Below are 25,053 nucleotides of genomic sequence, written 5' to 3'. Positions count from 1 at the left end.
GTAAAACCAGATTCTGTGACCACACACCAGGCCCCTCACACTTCAAACTTCACTGCAAGGCTCTTCAAACTCAAACGTGCTGTCCCAGACACCCAACACTCTCTTCCCAGCCCCACCCAGCTCTCCACTCCCACCAACAACTCACCGTGCAGGTCTCAGGTCCCCTCAGAAGGGACCTCCTTATATCCAATTTAAGGGACCCGTGAGTCCGTCCCCACCCAGTTAACTCACAAGTACATCACTTGGGTTTTTTCTTTCTTTGCTAGTATCACTACTCAAAACTGCCTTATTTATCAATTTAGTTCTTTATCGCCTGACTCTCCCCTATTAAAATGCAAGCCTCAGAGTGCTTTGTCTCCGTGTCTAGATGTAATGTTATCTCAGCACCTAGAAAGGTGCTCCGAAAAGGCAAAGGCACTCCACTCCAGTACTCTTACCTGGAAAATCCCATGGACGGAGGAGCCTGGTAGGCTGCAGTCCATGGGGTCGGCTAAGAGTCGGACACGACTGAGCGACTTCCCTTTCACTTTTCACTTTCATGCACTGGAGAAGGAAATGGCAACCCACTCCAATGTTCTTGCCTGGAGAATCCCAGGGACGGGGGAGCCTGGTGGGCTTCCGTCTCTGGGGTCGCGCAGTCAGACACGACTGACGAGACTCAGCAGCAGCAGCAGCAAACGGTGCTGGCACACAGGTGGATGAATAAGCGCCGAGCCTCCTCCTCAGGACCTCAACAAGCCCTCGGCCTCGCCCTGCGCCCCCCGAGGCAGCCGCCTCTCCCTCCCTCTGCACTGCCCTCCTCTCCCTGGCTGGGAAGCCCTAAGACTCCAGACCAACCGACGGCGGGAGGCCACGTCAGCACAGCCCCAGCCCTGGACCTGAAGGAGCCGCTGCTCTACGCTCTCCCTGAGCTCTCGGCCAGAAGCCAACGTCTGCCTGCTGGACCGTGCTCCCAGGGAAGAGGCTGTGGCTAATTTGAAATCATCAACTCTAACCAAGTGAGGGTCCCCAAGTCCTCAATAAACGTTTGCCAGATGAGTGAGTGAATGAGAGCAAATAAACACGAAAAAACCTAAAGACCATCATCTAGACTTCACAATCCACAACGGGATACATGTGTGGTTCTCCCTGATTTTAACCCCAGCCCACTCAAAACCTGAGTGGATCAATAAAAAATAAAATGAAAACTGTATTTCTTTATAAATATCGCAAATGACAGCATGGACGAAACTTCACCTGTATAATCTGATAATGAGCTTCTTTTCATTTTCCCTTTCCCAAGTCCTTGCCATTATGACTCGAAATTAAATGATTAATCTCTCAATATCAATGATAAATAACATTCGATAATATGATAACATTTGATAACAATGACACACACAAATTAAAACATCATGACGTGGACCTGCCCAGTGTCTGCAACATCTGAATACACAGTTATATGGAGTACTGTGGAAATGAACACGATCCATTTTAAAAACGCCTCATCACTATGCACTGTACTAACCAACACTGAACGTCCACGACAGTGACTCAGTCTATGCTGAGTTATTTTCTGGTTCTCAAAAGAAAAGCTATCGCAGTAAGTTTTATAAACATATTTGGCGACCGTTTAATTTTCATGTTTTTCTTCTTGACAGGCACATGCCCCACTGCAAATGAAACGCCCCATGCCCAGCACTCACAGGCCTCAGAAATTCCTTCTTCAGCCGAGTCACTTCCAGGCCACTCTAGGCCTCAGGCTGGGAGAGCCTAGAACTCAAGGCTCCACCCTCTGTACCCCGACTCCCCCAGACCCCCAGGCAGGGCCCGTCGGCTGCGTCTCAGGCTGCACCCTGGACTGAAGGGCTTATTTTTGGTACTTGGCCAGTGAGGATGTATCACCATGGTCCTATCTCAAAACGTAGAATGAATTATTTAAAAGCATAAAGTGCGGTGTTTCGGGAACAAGGACCATCCTGGGCGCACCTTCTCTCTGATCTCCAGAGCTCTCTTACACAGCGGCTCGGCTTCTTTGTACTTCCCTCTTTTGCCGTAAAGCACCGCGAGGTTGTTCAGAGTTGCTGCCACCTACCAACACAGGGAACCAGGAAGAACGGTAAACGCCACAGCAGAGGGGACGTCAGACGTCACACACACACACACGCGCGCGCGATCCCCAGTGCGTGACGGAAGTGCTCTCCAGCCGATGAAGGACCGTGACTCCACTCAGAGGTGAGAGAGCAACATCACTGTCCACAGTGGGCCATAAAGTAACACCACAGATCATTAACAAATCAGCATCAACATGATCTTGATTTTTTTTTTTGAATTTCACTTGGAAGCCACAAAACCAACCAAAATAGATCTATATGCAAATGTGACCAAATTTTAATAAAAAGACAATACAAAATCTTTAGGAAAAAATTTATAGAAGGACATGCAATTTGATCCAGGATCAAAAACACCGTACGTGATCCATTTGAGGGGGTTGATCAACAACATGAGTGCACGCTGAGATCCGCTCAGTGTGAGCCCCCACCCTGGGGCGCATCACTGCTTCCGAGCGAGCAAGTCCTACCTGTGCCGTCCAGTGGAGGGCAGCTCTTAAATCTTCCCTGTTGAGTTTAACAGTGAAATGAGTTGGGTAAAAAAAAACGTATTAGGGACAGTAAAACTTGAAAAGGATGAAGAACCAGTATACAAACCGCAGGATGATCTTTGCCCAGAGTTTTCTCACGGATGGCCAAGGCATCGTTCAGTAGGTTAGCTGCGTCTTTATATTTATTTTGGTCTCTGAATTAAAAAACACACAATTATATGTTTAGACACAGCTCACTACACCTTTTTAAAATGTAATTCTGGAACTAAGGAAATAAAAGTTAAGTTTTAATTCTTAAAAAAAATTAAAATTAGCTATTAAAACTATTAAAAACATTCCTAACAGTAGGAGAGAAAAGACTTCCTCAACAAACACGTTGGCAAGGAGAGCTGGGAATCAGGCCTGCTAAGCTAGACCGCTGGGACAACACCACCCCACGTGCCAAGGGGTCTGCACATGCCCGCTGCCCCGCACAGGTAAGTGTGGCCGCGCAGACAGTGCAGGCGCACAGAGCGGACCCAGCTGCCGGCCGCATGGCCTGGCGCGTCACGTGCCCGCCTCAACCAGCCTACCGCAAAGGAAGGACGTAACTCACAGAGCCGCTCTAAGAGGCTAATGATTTGCCAAAGCAGCAGCTCAGGGCGGGGCGGAGGGGCCTGCTGACAGTGGGGAGACGGAAGCAGCTGGGGCCCAGCCCAGCCCCCCGGGTTTAAGTGCTGCCGACCGACCAAAGCGTGCTGCAAAGCAGTCACGCACACACCGCTCCAGCGCACGAGGACAGCCACCCAGCGAGGCTCCGCCCACGCCGCCCGGAAAGAGGGCTGAGGCTGCTGGTCCTCAAAGGGCACTGACTCCCCCGAGTAAAGGTTTTCTATTATATTAAACTTACATTACCATCTTATACCATTATATTATTAACATCTTTTATTAAACTGACTCAAACGTTCTGTGAAAGTCAGCAGGTATGACACAGACCCAGTTAAATACAGCCACAGCCATCCCCCAGCGCTGAGAGAGTGAGATGGCTCAGATGAAGCAGGCACACTGGGCACTGCTCTAAGGCTGACCCGTCACAGAACGCCAGGGACTGTCACTCAGCCACGAGGGCGGTCACGCCAAGAGCAAGCGCTGCAAACCACAGCCGGAACCAGTCAGAAACCCGGCCCTTCCCCAGACCCGCTGAGTCAGAAACTCAGGGGGCGGGGCTCAGCATGCATTCCATGAGCCCACCCAAAAATTCACACTCAAATGAAAACCAATGCACACCTTGCCAGCATTAAAATAAACCCCAATACAGAAGTGGGCAGGATAACAGAAGGCCCAAACAACTAAAAACGCAGAATCACAGAACACAGATTAACACACAAAGCTGTATGTCTCCGTAATAAAGAGCAGGCGATGACCAGCCCCACCCCAGGCTGGCGAGGGTTGGGGAGGGTGAGCTGGCACCACCTTCCTAAGCAGCCGGGCAATCTGTATCAAGAAGCGTGTAAGGTGAAGACTCTTACCACTCAGGAATTGACACTGAAAAAAATTCAAAATCTTTTGCCCAAAACATGTTCATCAGTATAATATTAATAGCCCTCCCCAAAGAGCTTAAAATTAAATGTCCCTTAATAGAAGAAAGCTGAAATACTGAGTCATGGCTCAGCTCTGGGACTCAGCACTGAATAGTGTGAACACAGACACAGCTGCTGGTTTCAAACATGTTGCTGACATGAGTGAACCCTCACGCTGCAGGACCAGGGAAAAAGAGGAGAGGCCGTCAATTCCTAGCACATCTACGTGACCATGCCTTCTACGTGCCACGAATCCCAGTCATGTTCTACGTACCAAGAATCCCAGTCACGTTCTACATGCATTTTTCACCTAACTCACGCACAATAAAAATATCTAGGGTTAACTAGAAACACTCTCTCGCTCTCGATGGTTCACTCCCCTTCACAGACCCTCCGGCTCCTGTCTGCACCCCACCCAGGTGCCCAGCTCCAACCCCAGCAGATCCTGTGGCCCAGCCCCCACCCCGCTCTGTCCTCCGCTCTCCCACCACTCTCTTCTGAGACCCAGCCGCTGGGCACAGGCACATTCAAGCACTCCTCTGCAGCCCCATGGCCTACTCCCACCACACTCCCGCTGCTCTGCCCCGTGGGACGCAGGAGTAAGTCCCCAGCACACCCTGCAAGGCCCCAGAAAGCACTCGCACCCTCCACTAGGCCTCCCCTAGTCCTCTCAACTAGAAGGCAGCTCTCCATCGACACTTCTGTGCTATTTTATTTTATTATTTATTGGCCATGCTGCAAGGCTTGCGAGATCTTGGCTCCTGACCAGGGACTGAACGTGGGCCCTGGCAGTGGAAGCGCCGAGAACTAAACCCCGGGCTGCCGTGGAACCCCGACGCCTGTGCTCTTCTATTGATGACAGTCTCCTTGCTTCTATAATTACATGAACATAACCAGCCTATTCTCTAAACAAGGTTCTAAGCTCCTTTAGAAACCTTTAGGTGATGCTATCTATTTCACACTGCCAAGTAACATCACATTTCATAACCCTTGCAACCCTTCTGAGGCTCAGAAAAGCTAAGGGCTCTGGACAACGCCTTCAGTCTAGCAGCCACTTAGAGATACAAACTGAATTCTCCTGACTTCCAATTCAGTATCCTGCTTTCTCCTTGAGAACAGGTGTTATGTATTCATCTGTACAGTCTCACAGAACCAGCCTGAAGTTTTACATACACTTGGGTCTCAAAAATGTCTGCTGAACTGTAAACAATCAAACTAACAAAGGAACAAGGTGCAGCTCCCTGAAATCCACCACGCTGGAGCAGCCACTGCTAACCAGTCCTGTCCTGGGAGTAACGGCCCCTCCACAGGTCCCCCCACTCACCCAACCTGCTCCATTTCAGCTCAGTTCAGCAAAGGGCTCTGGTGGACCGCTGCCCAGGGCCACAGGCAAACTACTGAACGCCATTCAGTAAGTTCACCAAGGGCTTCTGAGTTAGGAAACATGCTCAAGGATGTAACTCAAGGCAGAAACGAGACAACCTGGTCCTTAACGTCAAGGAATCAGGATTCCAGGAGAAGGGATGACAAAATTCAAACGAGGATGCCAAGCACAGAGCAGGAGCTATAAGAGAGGCGGGGCCAAGGGTTACGGGGCCAACAGGGGACGGGCGCACGGAGCCCTGGAGTCAGGAAGGAGGGCTGACGGGGATCGGAGAGGTGGGGGGACAGGGCGTGTGGAGCCCTGGAATCAGGAAGGAGGGCTGACGGGGATCGGAGAGGTGGGGGGACAGGGTGCGCGGAGCCCTGGAGCCAAGAAGGAGGGCTGACGGGGATCGGAGAGGTGGGGGGACAGGCAGGAGTCATCGGGGGCTATTCTGGGCCAAGGGAGCCTGGTATACCAAGTACTGCGGGGAAAAATAACCAGCAGTTTAGAGCGGCCTGAGGGAAGAAGGCTGGCCCGGGCGTCCCAGGCAGCGTCCGCTCTACAGGGTGACGCTCCTGCCAGGGAGCAGCTCTGTGTTCTGAACTGAACCCCTGACTGTTTTGAAGACAAATGGATGGTAAGGCTGGAGAAGCAGCTCAGAGCAGGTTATAGAAACACATTCTCGGGGCAAGTTCATTGGAAACACTGCCTGGGTGGAGTGAAGAGGAAAAAACGAGACTACTAGCCTGTACACCAGGGCCAGGATGTTGAGCATGGTGGCCACGTCGGGGTGGTCGTGGCCCGAGGTCTTCTCCAGGTCCTCCAGGGCCTGCTTGCAGAGCGGCACGGCCACCTCGTAGCGCCCCTGCGAGGCGTACTGGATCACCAGGTTGTGCAGCGTGCGCAGCCGCGCGGGGATCTCGTAGCCACCCTGCTGCGCGGCCGCCGCTGCGCTGCTGTGCTGCTGCTGGACTGCGGGGAGAGGCCCGTTCAGACGCGGCAGGCCACACAGGCCACACAGGACACCAACCACAGCCTCCTTCGCAGCCTGTCGGGCGGGGGTGCTGCACACCCCCACTGCAGAGCGAGGCTGCCGCGGCCCCAGGAGGACCCCCCTCCTCCACGCGCTGAGAACCCGGACCCCGGGGGGGCTGGCGGCACACTCCCCCTTCCCAGGGGCCGGCTGCACACGCCACCTGCGAGGCAGTCTGTGTGTGTTCGCGCTCTTACGAGGCGGGCTGCAAGCACCCGCTAATAACAGCAATTACCCCCAAGAGGAGAGGCCACCTCCCGCCCACCGGCCCCCACCCACCCACCACTCCCAACTCACTTCCTTGACCGGGGTCGTCATCATCATTTGGGAAGAGATCATCCAAAGGTTCCTTGGTGGAATCAGCATCTTTGTCCTCCTATGAAACCAACCCAGGACAGTTAGTTTCACGAATATTATAAAAGCTACACTGGATATCTTTGACATAAATTTCATTTTAATTAAAAATAGAAAAGACAGTTCTCTTTCCAGATCAAATCTAGGATTAGCCACAATTTGCTTTAACCATCGGTTTAGGAAAGAGCAATGGGAAGTCTGCTGGCCTGAACTCAAAGTACCTGTGTAGGCTGGAGCCACAAACAGACCATGAAGGCACCTCTGTGCCTGAGTTGCCACCCGGGCCCCAGGAAGTGCAAAGAGCAGGGAGCGCTTTCTTATCTTATTTGGAAGCAAGTGATTAAAATGGTGAATCTCTGAAGGCTGCGGAACTGGTGGGCTGGACACCCAGCACCACACAGGACCCCTAAGAGCAGTGTGACAGCTTGTGACTGGGTCCCCCAGAGAGGAGCCCTCAGGTAGAGACAGTCATCTGACGATGGGATGAATGGACAGCAGTTCAACCAGGTAAGAACTCGGCATCACCCTGGCACAGAAGGACACCAGGCTCCTCCGGAGGGGACACCCAGAGGGGCACACACCGCGTTTCCAACATTCCTGAGCGGGATCCTGGGACGAGTGGGAAACACCACCAAGGACTCTGCAGAGATCATGAGCGAAGTGGACTCTGGGCTGCAGAGGAGACGAGGCTCGGCACCCTGCTCAGCCTCCCAGGTGTGGCCCTGGCCCCAACAGGAGACCCCTCAGGCCAGGGAGACGCACCAGCAGCGCGAGGACAAGCAGGGACGGGGAGAGAAGGCACCACGGGCGTGCCCTGAGGGGGAGGCGGGGCTGGCTCACCGCATCTCTTCTCCAAGCCGGACACGTTTCCAAATTAGAAAGTATTAGAAAGTTTTAAATGTCTCTGAGTCTGAGAGAGCAGCTTTCCACTGCTCAGTGTCACCTCGTTTTCCAGGTGAATCAACTACTCTATTCTTATTTGCACAACAGCCTCCAGGAGTGTCTTTTAAATCAAAACATCAGCTGCTCCTGACTTAAGATGCAAGAGAGAAGTACAGCAAGTCTAATGCAACAGGGCGCTTTGGACTAACCGTGGCCCAAATCATGGGGAAGCCGCAACCCCATGTGACGGCATGTGGAGACGGGGTTCTGGGAGGGAACTGGTTAGAAACACCATGAGGCTGAGGCCCTGGTGCTGGGCCCTGAAACACCAGGGCGAGCTCCCCTGCCCCGTGCGCCCATCGCACGGTGTGAGGGCACAGTCAGAGGGCAGCTGTCTGAAAGCGGGGAAGAGTCCTCCCCAGAAACCAGCCCTGGGGCACCCTCATCTCTGACTCCCCGCTTCCAGACCTATGACAAAACTCGTGGTCTGTGGTTTAAGCCACCTAGCCCATGGTATTTTGCACGCAGCCCAAGCTAAGACACAGAGTAAGTGCAGGTCTGCTGGTGCAATGCACAAACTATTCTAACAGACGGACGGGACGCGGGCTCAGACTGGAGACACAATCGCACAACTCTCAACGGTATACAGACCACGTAGTGATCATGCCTAGAACTAAACAGACATTAAACAAATCTTATCTCCAAACACCGTGTGAAATCCTGGACTGGATCCTAGAGAGGAAAAGGGACATAATGAAGGACTGGGGAACTCAAACAAAGGCTGTAGTTTTGTCCACAGTAATCGGCAACAGCACGCTCTCACTTGTAGCGCACGCACTGCTACGGACTGAACGTCTGTCCCTGCCCCCCCCCAATTGATATGCTGAAGCCCTAAATAAAGCTCAATGTGATGATATCTGGGGGTAACGTGGATGCGAGGCGGCCTGAGGGTGGGGGCCCCGTGAGGACATCGGCGCCGTGACAGCAGCAGGAGACAAGCGCCCAGGCGGCCGAGTGGCGACGCAGCAGGAGGCAGGCCCTCGCCAAGGCTCCAACAAGCTGTCACCTGCTCAGTCTCAGAGCTCCAGCTTCCAGAAGCAGGAGAAACAAGCATCTGCTGTCTGAGCCGTGCACCCTGCCGCTCTCTGGAGACAGACATGGCCTGAGTCAGCTCAGACACGTGCTGCGGAGACACCAGGTGCAGCCCAAGGAGACTGAGAGTGGAGACGCTCAGGTGCGTCCGACTCTGTAGCCCGTGGACCGCAGCCCACCAGGCTCCTCCGTGCGTGGGATTCTCCAGGCAAGAACACTGCAGTGGTGCCATCTCCTTCTCCAGGGGACCTTCCCGACCCAGGGAAAGTGAGTGAAGGGTATATGGGGATTCTCTTCACGGGACCATTTCAACTTTTCTGTGAATCTAAAATCATTCCAAAATAAAAAAGGTTACTCTTCTAAAAAGTTAACTGAATCAGAAACAATAGTAGCCGAGACTGGGATGAAAATCCAGAGAGCACCAAGAGAAGGATAAAAGGACCAAGACCCTGGGGAGCCCTCACACTTCAGGAACCCCAAAACAGGCCAAGGCAGTTGCACGAGCAAGCGAGCAGAAGGACCAAGCAGTGTCCTAGGCGTGGGGGCGTCTCAAAGACAAAGCCAAGATCCCCCACAAACCACAGAGACATCCCGAGCCTGGACGATGGGGGGCTGGACGGGCACTGCTGACGGCGCGTCCAGTGGCGGGCTGGCCGGGGAGCCGACGGCAAGCGCCAGGGGCACCCAGTGGATCTCAGGCCGGGACAGCCCTCACCGAAGGCAATGGCTCCTCTCTGCATTTATTTTGTATTTACCAAGCACTTTTACATTTTCTGACCATTGTTCAAAAAAAACACATATGAGAAAAGTACTCCAAAAAGAACGTGTACAACTCGCCCAAGGACTCAGCCCCAGGACCCTTAGCCCCGGGTCGTGTCACACGCAGGCTCTGGAGGGGAAAGAACCACGGTGGCAGGAGGGCGCCACCGCCAACCCTGCGCTCCTGCGGGACCACTCACCGAAGGGGAGATGTCGTCGTCGTACTTTTTCAGCTGATTCATGAATTCCAGATGCTTCTTCTCTTCCTCCAGCTGAGCCACAGACTGCTCACTCTTCTGCAGTTTCTGCTGAGTGTTGGCCAGCTCATCCCGCAGCCACTGGTTCTCCTGGCACAGACGCCGCACCTGCGCACGCAGCTTCTGCTTCTCCGACTCCACGGCGTTCAGGTGGTTTGACAGCGCCATCATGACCTGGACCGACAGAGACGGGGATGGCACTGCAGCGCTCAGCCTAACAAACGCCACCTCCTGCCTCCGCAAGCGCCCTGGGGCTGCAGCTCCAGCTGACCCTCGCAGACACGTGCTCCGGAGTACATACAAGCAGTCTGCTGTTTACTATTTCCACCCTCAGTCACCGGCCACATGCAGGGCGTGATCAAGAATGTTACATGCTCATCTCTCTCTGCCTCTGCCTCTCTGCCCACCCCACTCCCCAGCCTGCTGAAGATACAGCAAGGAGGCATCCCTCGGCAAACCAAGAGGGCTCCCACCAGAAGCAACCATGCTGATACCCTGACCTCGAACTTCCAGCCTCCAGAACTGTGGAAAACAAACGCCCACCGCTGAAGCCCTGACCTGACGGCATTCTGTTCTAGCAGCCAGATCTGACTGAGACAACAGCTAAATTAAACGCCTCTTCCTTCTCTCTTGAAAAAAAAAAAGAATATTGACATGCTCAGAACATCTGTAAAAAAATTACAATTTTTTTCTATCTGAAAGCACCTCTAACGGGCTAGCAGTGGACAGGCAGCTACTGTTCTGCTGAAGCCATGTTTTTATTTTCTATGTAGGTGGTGCCAAGAGAATTTCTCAGAGACTCTCTGCCGTGAGCAAACGCCACACACACACACACATACATGTGCGGAGCGGGCTGCTGACGGGGCAATTCGCCCTCGCCGCTGCAGGGGAAGGGAGGGAGGCTCTGTGGCCAACAGTGAGAGCCGCGACGCCCTGATGCACTCGCAGGCGGAGGTGCCCACTGGGCTCTGTCGGGGGTGCACTGATGGGCCTCAGGGAAGGGCCTGCCCGGGGCAGAGACAAGCTCCTGGGAGGACACGGGCTGCGGAGGAAGGCTGGCTTCAGCCAGTCTGTCCTCTGCAGTCCGTGCACCTGCCCTGCCTTCTTATTACCCTCCCAGGTCTAAAACCCCAAAGTCTAGGATAGGGGGCTCTTTCCTCCTCTTCCTTTTAACTCCAGTATCTGCCAGCCTGACAAAGGAGGTTCGCACTCACAGTGAGCTGCTGGCCAACGCCCTTTCACTCTTCTTCCTTAGGCGTAAGAACCTGGAACGTTAAGGGGAAAGGCTCCATCCTCCAGTGTCCCTCACAACTAGATGTGCCCGTGGAATCAATGAAATGTAAGCAGAGTGCCGGGCACAGTTCAAGGAAGCAGAGGGAGGCACGACCTTCCTGCTCCCTTCACAGTCCCAGGATGGGGCCATGGGGCTGCAGCTGGACTATCTTGGTCCACGAGACTGGCGGGCTGGGGTGCAGGGCAGCAGGGGCAGGGACCCAACAACCATGCAGCCCTAGAGCCTGGGCTAGGACAAGGTCTGGTCTGTACAGACACGACCGAGCAGTTGCTGGCGCGGGGCATGGCTTTCTGGGGAGAGGCAGGGCACCTGAGGCAGTCGCGGGCTGGAAAGTGAGTGCAGCCTGTCTGCATGTCCCCCCCGTGTCGCTGAGGGGCGTCCCCGCAGCTCCTGGAAAGGGAAGCAGGGTCGTCTGGGACTGCCCGCTCGGTTAGTCTACATCCGACTCTGACATTTGAGCCGCTGCTTCTGCTTCTTGTTCACCGAATCAAACCCTAACTGACACGAAGGGTTACCTCTGTTTTCACTCTACTTTTTAAAACTGAGGCATGGTCATGTATGGATGTGAGAGTTGGACGGTGAAGAAGGCTGAGCGCCGAAGAATCGATGCCTTTGAACTGTGGTGTTGGAGAAGACTCTTGAGAGTCCCTTGGACTGCAAGGAGATCCAACCAGTCCATTCTGAAGGAGATCAGCCCTGGGATTTCTTTGGAAGGACTGATGCTAAAGCTGAAATCCAATACTTTGGCCACCTCATGCAAAGAGTTGACTCACTGGAAAAGACTCTGATGCTGGGAGGGATTGGGGGCAGGAGGAGAAGGGGACAACAGAGGATGAGATGGCTGGATGGCATCACTGACTCGATGGACATGAGTCTGAGTGAACTCTGGGAGTTGGTGATAGACAGGGAGGCCTGGCGTGCTTCGGTTCATGGGGTCGCAAAAAGTCGGACACGACTGAGCGACTGATCTGATCTGATCTTATCTGATGCCCAAATCAATCATCATCTGCATAGCATACATAACCCACATAAAAGCTGATTTCGATTATTCTATAAGTATCTGCCCTCTGGTTTAAACCTCGTATTTAAAACAAAGTCTCCATTTTCCCAGACTGGCAAGTTCATGGTCATGTCATGAGACCATACCTGAGCCTCACTCAGGCCAAGCTCCAACATCTCCAGTGACTTTCGGATCATGTTTGATTTCTCCTCCACCAGATTACTTTCGTCATCTTTCTTCAAACACTTTAGTGTCTCCAGTAAACTCTGCAAAATGGAATTATGCTCATTCTTCAGAGCTTCCAACCCCTGGATTACTTGCTTTGTCTTGGAAATAATTTCATCCTGCGTGAGCTTCTCCAACTTGTCTTCCTTCATGTACACCATTGTGGACATGTTGTCATACATTCTAGAACAGAAAAAGAAAAGAGTTAGACATCGCATTACAGGCTTAATTTATGTTATGCCTCTAGTAAAGTACACACATGAAGACTTTTAAATCAGCATTTTTACAGGTGAATAATAAGTAAGTACATTATGACTTGTTCCCTTGAAATGCTACACTACACTGTTTCTGTTTTTCCTTCGCAGACCAAATTAATTACTTTTCTGGCTTCTGTCTAAATTTTTTTACAGGAATCAGAGTAACAACAAGCATCAAAAGCAGCAGAACATCCGCATGGCATTTCCAAGACACACGGCCTCAGTGAGCAAACTTCCCTCTGAGTGTTTACCAGCTGTTTTCTCCTTAATGAAATGCAGAAGGGTCAGTAAATTCCATCACACATTTACCAGATAAAACCTTGAGAAGGAGTCACAGCTAGAAAAAGAGAAACCAGCAAAGGAACACAGAGCAATCAGAGCGGCAAGAGGAGTGCGCCTGACTGCAGCCTGGTGACACAGGGCATGACCACTGCTGGGAAGACTCCGGGGGGACGTCCCTGGTGGTCCAGTGGATAAGCATCTGCCTGCCAACTTGGGGGACACGGCGTCCACAGGCTGCAGAACTGAGCCCGTGAGCCACGACTGAGCGCTCGCTCTAGAGCCGGGAACCGCAGCAGGAGCAGCTCCCACACTGCGACCAGAGAAAACCCACCGGCAGCAACCAAGACACAGCACAGCCGAGAAGGTAAACAATTAAACAAGAAGGGCACAGCATAACACGACGTCAGCAAAGCGGTGACGACGGCTGAAACGAAGCAACGGCTCTTTCTACTATCATCTCTTAGCTTTCAGTGTCTGCCTTTAAACCCTATAATTCATTTGTTTTAAGGCCATAAACAGTGACCATCAGGAAAGCCTGTTCAGGAGAGTGGCAGGGATGGAAGTCGGAATCATCGTGTCGGGGTGCCCTCCCACAGAGCACTTGCAACGCCAGCATCTCTGTTCTCTCGTTATCTCGTTATCTTATACCCCCGTGGACGTGAGCTCTACCTGTAAGGCAGGAGGACTCGACCCTGTGGCCGCCGGAAGCACGCTACCCAGGACAGCTCCTGTGCCCACAGACCATCCGGTGAATGGATGGACTGACAGACGCCCGGCACAGGGAAGGGGCTTTTTGGCAGGATCTCAGTTTCCTGGTGGCTCAGACAGTAAAGCGTCTATCTACAATGCGGGAGACCCAGGTTCAATCCCTGGGCTGGGAAGATCCCCTGAAGGAAATGGAAATCCACTCCAGTACTATTGCCTGGAAAATCCCATGGACAGAGGAGCCTGGTAGGCTACAGTCCATGGGGTCGCACAGAGTCAGACACGACTGAGAGACTTCACTTTCACTTTCAGTTACCAAGCAGGGACTGAATTCAGGCACAACAGTGAAAGCAAAGTCCTCATTCCCAGGGAGCAGTGTGGAGGCGGGAATACAGACAGGCGTTCCAGGATTCAGGAGTGAGGCTCGAAGACCCCTGCGCTCTAACGGCAGGAGCGGGGTGGGCGGGCGCACACAGCCACGCTGCACTCACTTCCCAGCCTGCGACCGCCTCAGGTGCCCCACCTCTCCCCAGGCAGCCACGCACCGCGCCAGCAACTGCTCGGTCGTGTCTCTACAGACCAAATCCTGTCGGGTTCTAAGGATGGGCAGTGTCACACCTCTTCAGGTCGTGGCAGTGGCTGAAAAGGGAAGGGGGGACAGTCTTGTTCACGAAAAAGAGAAAGGGGAACAGAGTGTTTACATAAAAGTAGGAAAACCACACAAGGTAGACTTTACTACAGGAACAAAAGTGAAACAAAATGAAAAGAGTGGCCACTTTAATTAAGGAGATGCCTCAATTAAGTAAATCCATTTAAAGAAACCCAACTTTAATTCTTTAAGGAACATGTAACACCACCAGCCACAGGGCACTGCGTGCTCACACACTCCTGTAACAGTTTTAACCACACACAAGAATAATGAGTACAAACGTTACGTGGATGCATGCATGCGCGCACGCACACAGCCCACCCCCCAAAAACAGTCACTTAAGGCAGGTTTTTTAAAAACTCTTAAAAGAAAATTAAGCATAGAGTCCCAATGTTCCTGGGCCCACAGTTCTCACGGTGCAGTGGGCAGCCCGAGGTCTGGCTCAGCCATGAGCCGTCCCCACAGCACGGCAAGGCCCAACCCTCCTGGGCGCTATGGGTGGCAGACCGCCCCTGCAGGCTCTGGTGCATGGAGCGGGTTCAGGCCCCTGCAGGCCCCGGTGCATGAAGCGGGTGCAGGCCCCTGCAGGCCCCGGTGCATGAAGCGGGTGCAGGCCCCTGCAGGCTCTGGTGCATGGAGCAGGTGCAGGCAAGGCACTGAGAACAGTGGCCACAGAGCACCCGCGCAGGACTCAGCACACCCCTCCTGGGAGCGGAGGTGTCAGGAACGCCCCTGACAAATGACCCCTCCAGGCCTGCAGACACAGGCCTGCAGCTCAGCACTTTGCTGGACAGTTCCGTGGTAGGCTGCTCCAGAGTTCAGTTAGGAAGTGACTCCTTCTGCTACGTTGATACCACCTCCCCTTGTAACTTCTACCCACTGAGCCAACCTCTGCCCTCTACAATAAACACAAAATACCTTCACTACCTCATCCACAAGGTAACGTTTCAAATACTGTGTTACAAGAACAAGACTCTCCAAACTGTCCATCTCCCCAGCTCATACCTCACGCTACTCCTCAGGCACATGCCTTTATCCCAATAGCTTCCTTACCTCCCACCGGGGTCACCATCACACAGACACAACTCTGCTGCTGCTTCATCACAGGAGAGCACACAGTGGCACCTAGATTTAGTCTGCTCAGGGTCTCTCTCATTTGCAAGCTAGGCCATTATAACCAAAGGTAGGGTATCTAAAAAATAGCATGAGACAACTGTCTATTTAGGGGGAAAGAAGGTACACTCCTACCCTCACTGTACACTAAAATAAATCCATACTGAATAAAGAATTAAAGGTTTAAAAAAAAAACCCACAAGAAACCAGAATAAAATTTAGGCGAAGATCTATACACATACAGGTGAAGGTAAAGAGCGTTCTATGAATAAAATAGCAGAAAACTCGAAGAAAAGACTGGTAAGAGTCTGTGTAACCAAGGCACTCTGAGGGGTCCCCTGGCGGCCAGGTGGTCAGGGCTCTTTGCTGTCACTGCCTGGGCCCGGCGCCTGGTCAGGGAACGAAGGTCCTGCAAGACACACAACGCAGCCAAAAACTAAAAATCTGCCACTGAAGTCTGATCTGGAAGCCACCTTTCTGGGGAAACACTATGTTGCAGACCATTACAGTGAAGAGCTCAAAGATTTAAGGCAGAGGCCACAGCGACATCTAAAAGGAAAAAAGCGCTGGCCTCCCCAGGTGACCTCAGACACCCAGGCTCGTCGGCCCTCCTCCAGCCCTGCTGAGGAGTGTGCCCTGAGGAGACTACGCAGGAGGAGGACTCGGCCGGCACAGGCCCGGCATGGCTCACAGGAACCCAGGGAAGCCTCTGCAGGGGCGGCGCATCCAAGTCCAATCAGACACCCTGCCTTTCGCTCACCTGCCTTGTGAACTGGAGCCTCAATCTCACCTCGATGTCCAGTGGCACGGATACACACCTGACCTGGGACCGTGGTTAAGGGCTCAGAAATACTCCCCTCTCCTTCCCCTCAGTGACAGACACAACATCTGGCCTCAGGCTACTCTAATTCACCACGTGAAATTGTTTCAGTTCAGTCACTCAGTCGTGTCCAACTCTTTGCGACCCCATGGACTGCAGCACGCCAGGCTTCCCTGTACATCATCAACTCCAGAAGCTTGCTCCAACTCATGTCCACTGAGTCGGTGATGCCATTCAGCCATCTCATCCTCCATTGTCCCCTTCTCCTCCCGCCTTCAATCTTCCCCAGCATCCGGGTCTTTTCCAGTGAGTCAGTTCTTTGCATCAGCTGGCCAAAGTATTGGAGTTTCAGCTTCAGCATCAGTTCTTCCAATGAATATTCAGGACTGATTTCCTTTAGGATGGACTGGTTGGATCTCCTTGCAGTCCAAGAGACTCTCAAGGGTCTTCTCCAACACCACAGTTCAAAAGCATCAATTCTTTGGCGCCCAGCTTTCTTTATAGTCCAACTCTCACATCCACACATGACTACTGGAAAAGCCATACCTTTGACTAGCTGGACCTTTGCTGGCAAAGTAATGTCTCTGCTTTTTAAAATGCTGTCTAGGTTGGTCATAACTTTTCTTTCAAGGAGCAAGCATCTTTTAATTTCATGGCTGCAGTCACCATCTGCAGTGATTTTGGAGCCCAAAAAAATAAAGTCTCTCACTGTGAAATTGTTTACTGTGCTTTTATTTCCAAAAAGAGAACTCTTTAAAGTCCCATTATTCCTCTGGGAAAGCAACGGAACTAAATACTTAACTGCATGATCTCCAAGGCAGAACCTGAGAAATCTAACATCTGAATTGAGTTCCTAAAACACAAGAAGTCCTTCTTCATATCAAATCTCTTAAATCCACAGTTCAACAGCCAAAGTTATTATTACTAACTTCCAACTCTCAGGATTCAAGTCCCCAGTAAATTCTCTACTCTGACTGCAAATGGTAACAGTCGCTAAGTAAAATAATGAAGACAAAAATAATCCTAAAGCGTAAGTTTTATTTGACTTTAGAACTATTTTTGTTTCCATTACTTTAAACACTGATTCAATCTTTGTAATTTTTATCCAATAGTGTATATAACAGGTTTTTTTAATATTATTTATCTGGCTGCGCCGGGTCTTAGCTGTGGCACAGCAGCTCTCTCCTTGGGGCACACTGACTCTCGAGTTGTGGTTTGCAGGCTTAGGTGCCCCATGGCATGAGTTAGGGAATACTTAGTTCCCCAACCAAGGATCGAACCTGGGCCCCCTGCATTGCAAAGCATAATCTTAACCACTGGACCATCAGGGAAGCTCCAGTATAACAGCTTTGATAGGCATTTTTAATATACAGGAGTCGCAACAGCCGTACAGGACAGACTTGTGGTTGTCAGGGGGCTGGGGAGGCATGGAATGGAGTTCGGGATTAGCGGATGCAAGCTATTATACACAGAATGGATAAACAAGGCCCTACCGTACAGCGCAGGGAGCTACATTCCATGTCCTGTGAGAAACCACAGTGGAGAAGAGTGTGTGTGTGTGTATCTGTAAACCAACTGTACTTCAGTAAATCACACACACACACCACCAGTTTCATGTCCAAGGATTTATTGCAATCATTTACTCATCTGACCACACTATGGTCAGAATTGAGAAGTAATACGAATTTAGCTTATCTCCACATTCAGACCCGCAATTAAATCCTGCCTGGAGCATTCTGTAACCTAAAAATAATTCTTACTTCTTTTTAAAATGCCACTTGAAAAACACAGGTTCTCCTTTTTAAAGGCTGCCCTGCCCCTGGGAAACACAGGAAACCACAGCACGAGCCCTTCACTAAGAAGGAAGGGACTGAGCTGCACACTCAAGCTCGAGACGAGACGGACAAGGCAACCGCCTCCCTTCTGTGTGCGGCATACGCACTTCACGTGACTCGGGCAGGGCGAGGATCTGGGCCTCGACAGTGACTGAAAGGGAGGACCAGCAACAGTAACTAACACAGAGACGCTGTGAGTACAACAAGAGCGCTACGGTGCACACTCTGCTCCTTCACCTCTGCTTTGAAGTGATCGGAGAGCTGATACGCAAAACAGAAAACAGCTCACACCACATGCTGCAACTCATCATTCCTTTCAACTTGTTCTTTAACATAACTTGTCCTTTATGACAAGAGTGGTTTTTTACTTTCTCTAACACACCAGGGATAAAAAGAGAACTCTTCAGAGTTATAACCAACTCCTGCTAAGAACGACGGGAATGGAACAATTTAGAGCGGACAATCCGGTACAATATTAGCTTGGGGCTCTAAACTGAGAAAGACCACCAGGTCCAATGAAGCCTGGCAGGGGAATGTGAGAACGGAGCTCAGCCACACCAGAGAGAAGCTGGAGGAGCCCCCCAACCTCCACCAGGCCTCCAGACCAGGCAGCCCGGCCCTCGCCGCCAAACAACCCAAAGACAGTAACAGCCCTTCACTCAATAAACATTTATTAAGCCCCCAATTCTACGCCAGACACCATTCTAGGCTTAGGAGTCAGACTTTACCGAAGGACTATTTTTTAAAGAAAACATCGTGGTGACAAAGGAATATCCTACACACCAGGGCAGGGAGAGGCTGTGCAGAGAGTCAGAACAATCAGAGCGACTTCAGACTTCTCGAGGACAACCCTGGGAGCAAAAGGCAATAAACAAATGCCTTCGACCTTCTGAAAGGAGATTACTTCCAATTTAGAACTCTACAGCCAGCCAGACTCTCAGTCAACAGTGAGAAGAATGACATTTCCAGTCACAGGCCTCAAAAAATGTCACCTCCCATGCAGCCTTCCTCAGGCTACTGAAGACGTGCTCAACCAAAACAAAGGTAAGCCAAGAAAGCAGACGACATGGCGCAGAGGACGACACGGGGCTCTGCACGGGGAGGGAGCTCCCCACGGGGAGCGGGCTCCGGCACAGGAGGGGGCTCCGCACGGGGAGGGCGCGAGCGCCAGGTAGACAGCCCTGCACCCAACACACAGACCCGTGCTCAAGACTCCGGGGCGCCTGACCTGCCTCTTGAGAAACCTGTATGCAGGTCAGGAAGCAACAGTTAGAACTGGACATGGAACAACAGACTGGTTCCAAACAGGAAAAGGAGTACATCAAGGCTGTATATTGTCACCCTGCTTATTTAACTTATATGCAGAGTACATCATGAGAAGGGCTGGAAGAAGCACAAGCTGGAATCAAGATTGCCAGGAGAAATATCAATAACCTCAGATATGCAGATGACACCACCCTTATGGCAGAAAGTGAAGAGGAACTCAAAAGCCTCTTGAGGAAAGTGAAAGAGGAGAGTGAAAAAGTTGGCTTAAAGCTCAACATTCAGAAAATGAAGATCATGGCATCTGGTCCCATCACTTCATGGGAAATAGATGGGGAAACAGTGGAAACAGTGTCAGACTTTATTTTTTGGGGCTCCAAAATCACTGCAGATGGTGATTGCAGCCATGAAATTAAAAGATGCTTACTCCTTGGAAGGAAAGTTAGACCAACCTAGATAGCATATTAAAAAGCAAACATATTACTTTGCCAACAAAGGTCCATCTAGTCAAGGCTATGGTTTTTCCAGTGGTGAAGTATGGATGTGAGAGTCAGACTGTGAAGAAAGCTGAGTGCCGAAGAATTGATGCTTTTGAACTGTGGTGTTGGAGAAGACTCTTGAGAGTCCCTTGGCCTGCAAGGAGATCCAACCAGTCCATTCTGAAGGAGATCAGTCCTGGGTGTTCATTGGAAGGACTGATGCTAAAGCTGAAATCCAATACTTTGGCCACCTCCTGCCAAGAATTGACTCATTGGAAAAGACTCTGATGCTGGGAGGGATTGGGGGCAGGAGGAGAAGGGGACGACAGAGGATGAGATGGCTGGATGGCATCACCAACTTGATGGACGTGAGTCTGGGTGAACTCCGGGAGTTGGTGATGGACAGGCAGGCCTGGCGTGCTGCGATTCATAGGGTCGCAAAGAATCGGACACGACTGAGTAACTGAACTGAACTGCTGAAGGAGGTAAAAACAAGTATCAACTCCGAACAAAACAAGATATTGGAGAGGGAAGAGTCAGCAGTTTATTGCATGACTCAGCTATGGCACGTCCACAGTGATCAAGATACAAACGGTAAAGACTGACCTAAGCAAGTTCAAGTCTAATTCTATAGGGAGGTTGTGGCAACGCAAGCACGCACCCGTGTCGTCAGGAGGGGCAAGAAAGCAGGCAGGCTCTAAACACCTGGAGAGGGGAGTCAAAACTGGAGACCATCAGACAGCAATATAAGCATGTTACTTAGAAATGGTGGTCATCACAGAAAAAGCATCATTTCACTTAAAACAAGTGACAACAGTTACTTCTGGAGAGAGTGACAAAAACCCAACGTGACAAAACTTTCAGACTGTCTGAAAGCGGACCGTACCATTCTCATCACATCTCACAGGAGTCCGGCCGTTGCCTGAGCCATGTCGGTCTCAGCATCTTGCTGAGGCCATGGGTGCGGTCCCCTCGCTGCAGGTCACCTCCCCACACACAGCATCTTGCTGAGGCCCTGGGTGCAGGTCCCCCGCTGCAGGTCACCTCCCCACACACACAGCATCTTGCTGAGGCCATGGGTGCGGTCCCCCTGCTGCAGGTCACCTCCCCACACACCAGCAAGTCCCTCAGTGCAGCCCAGGGGTGGGCAGGAGCATTAAGGACTCTTCCAGGGACCGTGTTGAGCTTTGTGAGCCGCTCCTGTCTGGCAGAGGGCCTCTTTCCTCACCCATTTATCACTGGTGCCAGCGCCGACCGTGGGAGCTGGCTTTACGCTTTGTTATTGTTTGGCGGTTGAGTCGCGTCTGGCTCTTTTCGACCCCATGGACTATAGCGCCCTCTGTCTGTGTGATCCTCCAGGCAAGAACGCTGGAGTGGGCTACCACTTCCTTCTCCGGGGGACCTTCCCAACCCAGTTGCCTGCACTGCGGGCAGATTCTTTAGCACTATGCCACTATGAAAGCCCATTTTACACAGGCTGTCCCTAAGAATACTAATCATTAAAGATACCACACTATTGTGTTGCTCGAACTGTTTCAGCTCTGGCCATGGGAGCGCTCTCCATTGCTTCTGTGCCCCCCTGACACGCCCATCATTTTGTTTTTTCGAGCACTTTCTGGCACCACAAGATGTTCTAGGCCCATCTTGTATTCTCCCTACCCTAGCCTTAGAATCAGCCATTAGTCCAAGGAATCTTGGTTTGTTTGATAGAATGGTTTAGAAACCACTCCTGGGCCCAGTGGTCTTCCCCCCAAACCCATAAACACAATCCAACTATGAGAAATACACCAGACAAATACAAATTGAGGGGTATTCTATAAAATACTGATCAGTACTGCTCAAAAGGCTTCCTAAGTGGCGCTAGTGGTAAAGAACCCAGATGGCAACACAGGAGACAGAGGCGACACAGGTTTGATCCCTGGGTCAGGAAGGTCCCCTAGAGGAGGGTATGGCAACCCACTCCAGTACTCCTGCCCGGAGAATCCCATGGACAGAGGAGCCTGGAGGGCTCCAGTCCATAGTGTTGCAGAGTCAGACAGGACTAAAGCAGCTTAGCACGCATGCACTCACCACTCAAAGCTGTCAAAGACCAGGGAAAACGATAGCTAAATTCAATGTGATATGATGCCCTGGATGGGGTCCTGGGACAGAAAAAGAAGAAAACTAGTAAAACCCAAATAAAAGGTGGAGTTTGGTTAGCAATTATGTGCCACTGCTGACTCCTCAGCTGGCACAACGGCCGAAGACCAGCAGGTCAGCGCCGGGGGCGCGGGCGCAGGCCCCGCCGGGGGCGCACAAGCAGGTCAGCGCCGGGAGCGCGGGGCGCAGGCCCCGCCGGGGGCGCGGGGCAGGGGGCGCGGGGCGCAGGCCCGCCGGGGGCGCGGGGCAGGGGGCGCGGGGCACGGGGGCGCAGGGCGGGGGGCGCAGGCCCGCCGGGGGCGCGGGGCAGGGGGCGCGGGGCAGGGGGCAGGGGGCGCGGGGCGCAGGCCCGCCGGGGGCGCGGGGCAGGGGGCGCGGGGCGCAGGGGGCGCGGGGCGCAGGGGGCGCGGGGCAGGGGGCAGGGGGCGCGGGGCGCAGGCCCGCGGGGGGCGCGGGGCAGGGGGCGCGGGGCGCAGGCCCGCGGGGGCGCGGGGCAGGGGGCGCGGGGCGCAGGCCCGCCGGGGGCGCTGCAGCCTCAGGAGCGCTCTGCACCGCCGCTGCTACTTTCCTGTGAGCCCAGAACCACTCTAAAGTAAAATGGTTATTTTTTAAAACCAATATGCAAAGCATACAAAAAAGGACATGCATAGCTTTGAGAAAAATAAAACCAAAAAGCAAATATGCAATATGTGTATTAAGAACTGACATCAAGCAACTTCGTTTTCGAGCATTTTCATCTGTGTGTTGTTTTAAAAGAACAAAAACAGTAAACAGCCAGCAGGTAGCTGAGTCGGCGGACACTAATTCCTACTCACCACGGAGGAGACGGGGCTTACGCTCACACTATCCGGACAGGAGCCGAATCCGAGCCTGCCCGCTCCGCTCAGGTGAGCCCCCGCTCCAGCGCCAGGCTGCTGCGCTGCCGCGCTCACCGCTCAGGAAGCAGTGACGCCTGGCCAGACGGTCTGGAGCCGCAGGCAATGGAACTTCTTAAGGCCTCACACAGAGAGGGTTTGACACTTCTGCCACAGTAAAAATAGGCCAACCTCACACTGAGACAAGAACAGAAACAGTGAACACACTGCATATTTCCTAAGACCAAAAAGTCTAAAGCCACTCTATAAAGATCACCCTAGATCACACAGACTGGAGGCTCTGTCATACCAGATGATCATTCTCATGTGACAATCCTGTTTCCTCTCTACCACCTGATCATGTATGTATTCACTCTCTCCTCCTCTGAACCACAGACAATGAGATTATACACACACAATCAAATACCCTACCAATTAACAGGCAATACAATTTTCAACAGTCTGACAACTTTCACCACAAACTCCCCCCTCTCAAAAATGAATAAAAACAAAGCAAAGACCAGAGATAGAAAGAGCACCACCTTGGTCACCATACGTCCTAAGGTTTTATGATGTGAAATTCTACTAAGGAGTTAAAAAGCTCAAGGTAAAGAAAGTTAAAAACACTCAAGCACTCCAAAAGGAATGTGAAGAATTAGGTTAGCGGTGGTAGCATTTACCCAAGTATATAGAGAATATACTTTTTTAAACATTCCTGAATTATACCCTTTAAAATGGTTAATTTTACGTTATTATGAACCGATAGCTTAACTTTAAAAAGGAAATGGGATGTGGGGAGCAACAAGCCTGCATGCAGAGTGAACGGCAGCCAACAGAGGCGCATTCCTCTGACAGCTCTCGTGCGAAACGGACTCCCTATCAACACAGGGAGACAGCACAGGGGAATGAGAATAAGACGGGGAGGAAACATGGAAGTCTTTGCCCTGCAAAGACTGACAGCAGAAAACCATATTTAAGATGTCTTTCCAAGAGCTGACCCAGTGACAAACCGGCAGCCAGCCAGATCCATGCCCATCTCTCTACACAAGCCCCGAGGAACAGGAGGCAGGAAGGTCCTGATGCAGGGGAAGCAGAGAGGGGAGGGGAGTGGCGAGGGGACGGGGGAGGGGAGCGAGCAGAAGCAGGGGGGAGCCTCTAATAGGTCTGAAGAAACAACCCAAGTGGTATTCGGGGAAGTTCAGTCCCATGATCAGAACGTTTATGCTCCCCCAAATTCTACGCTGACACCCAGCCCCGACCACGATGGCACGGACAGGCAGCCTTCAGGAGGCCCTGCGGGTGGAGCGGAGCCTCGTGAGTACAACTAGTGCTCTCACAGAAGGACCCCAGAGGCCCCTCACCCCTCCCCAGTGACCCTGGGGAGACTCCTCTGAAACAGGCCTCTGAATGCAGGCCCTCAGTTCAGTTCATTTCCATTGCTCAGTTGTGTCCGACTCTTTGCGACCCCATGAATCACGGCACACCAGGCCACCCTGTCCATCACCAACTCCCAGAGTTCACTCAGACCCACGTCCATCGAGTCCGTGATGCCATCCAGCCATCTCATCCTCTGTCGTCCCCTTCTCCTCCTGCCCCCAATCCCTCCCAGCATCAGAGTCGTTTCCAATGAGACAACTCTTCGCAGGAGGTGGCCAAAGTGCTGGAGTTTCAGCTTTAGCATCATTCCTTCCAAAGAAATCCCAGGGCTGATCTCTTTCAGAATGGACTGGTTGCATCTCCTTGCAGTCCAAGGGACTCTCAAGAGTCTTCTCCAACACCATAGTTCAAAAGCATCAATTCTTCAGCGCTCAGCTTTCTTCACAGTCCAACTCTCACATCCATACATGAGCACAGGAAAAACCATAGCCTTGACTAGATGGACCCTCACCAGGTGCTTAACCTCCAATCACCAGGACCTTGGACCTGCCGGTCCTCAGAATTATGAGAAACAAATTCCTGTTGTTTATAAGCCACCCAGTTCATTGTATTTTGTTATAACAGCCTGAACAGACTAAGACATTCAGTATCCTGGCACCCAAGATTACAGTGTTTTGTGGGTAAAATGATCCAAGTGTCAAAGCTTAAAAAATTAAATGACTTATTTGCAAAACAGAAATAGATACAAAGAGAGAGAAAACAGATGTATGGACGCCAAAGGGAGAGAGCGGGGGAGATGAATTGGGAGATTGGGATTGACACATATACACTCTCGACACTACATATAAAATAAATAACTAACGAGAACCTGCTGCAGA

The 25,053-nt window shown here is 51.9% G+C and overlaps 1 protein-coding gene across 19 annotated transcripts in view; it reads right to left on the bottom strand.

Annotated features, from left to right (window-relative positions):
• The window catches only part of KLC1 (kinesin light chain 1), a 111,786-nt gene that overhangs the window by 31,603 nt on the left and 55,130 nt on the right, over positions 1-25,053 (bottom strand). For 18 of the 19 annotated variants that reach the window (XM_055556172.1, XM_055556151.1, XM_055556156.1 and 15 more), the window contains 6 exons: positions 12,324-12,585; positions 9,827-10,057; positions 6,837-6,915; positions 6,253-6,478; positions 2,688-2,775; positions 1,969-2,070 (listed from right to left, as the gene is read on the bottom strand). In XM_055556172.1, coding sequence (XP_055412147.1) covers positions 1,969-2,070; positions 2,688-2,775; positions 6,253-6,478; positions 6,837-6,915; positions 9,827-10,057; positions 12,324-12,585 — 988 coding nt within the window. Of the gene's footprint in view, positions 1-1,968; positions 2,071-2,560; positions 2,598-2,687; positions 2,776-6,252; positions 6,479-6,836; positions 6,916-9,826; positions 10,058-12,323; positions 12,586-25,053 lie in introns of all 19 variants that reach the window. The other variant, XM_055556170.1, reaches the window with a different exon arrangement.

This window comes from Bubalus kerabau, chromosome 19, assembly GCF_029407905.1.
Source record: "Bubalus kerabau isolate K-KA32 ecotype Philippines breed swamp buffalo chromosome 19, PCC_UOA_SB_1v2, whole genome shotgun sequence".
Classification (NCBI taxonomy): domain Eukaryota; kingdom Metazoa; phylum Chordata; class Mammalia; order Artiodactyla; family Bovidae; genus Bubalus; species Bubalus kerabau.
The sequence above is the reverse complement of the archived record's forward strand: the minus strand, read 5'-3'. Positions and strand labels throughout refer to the sequence as shown.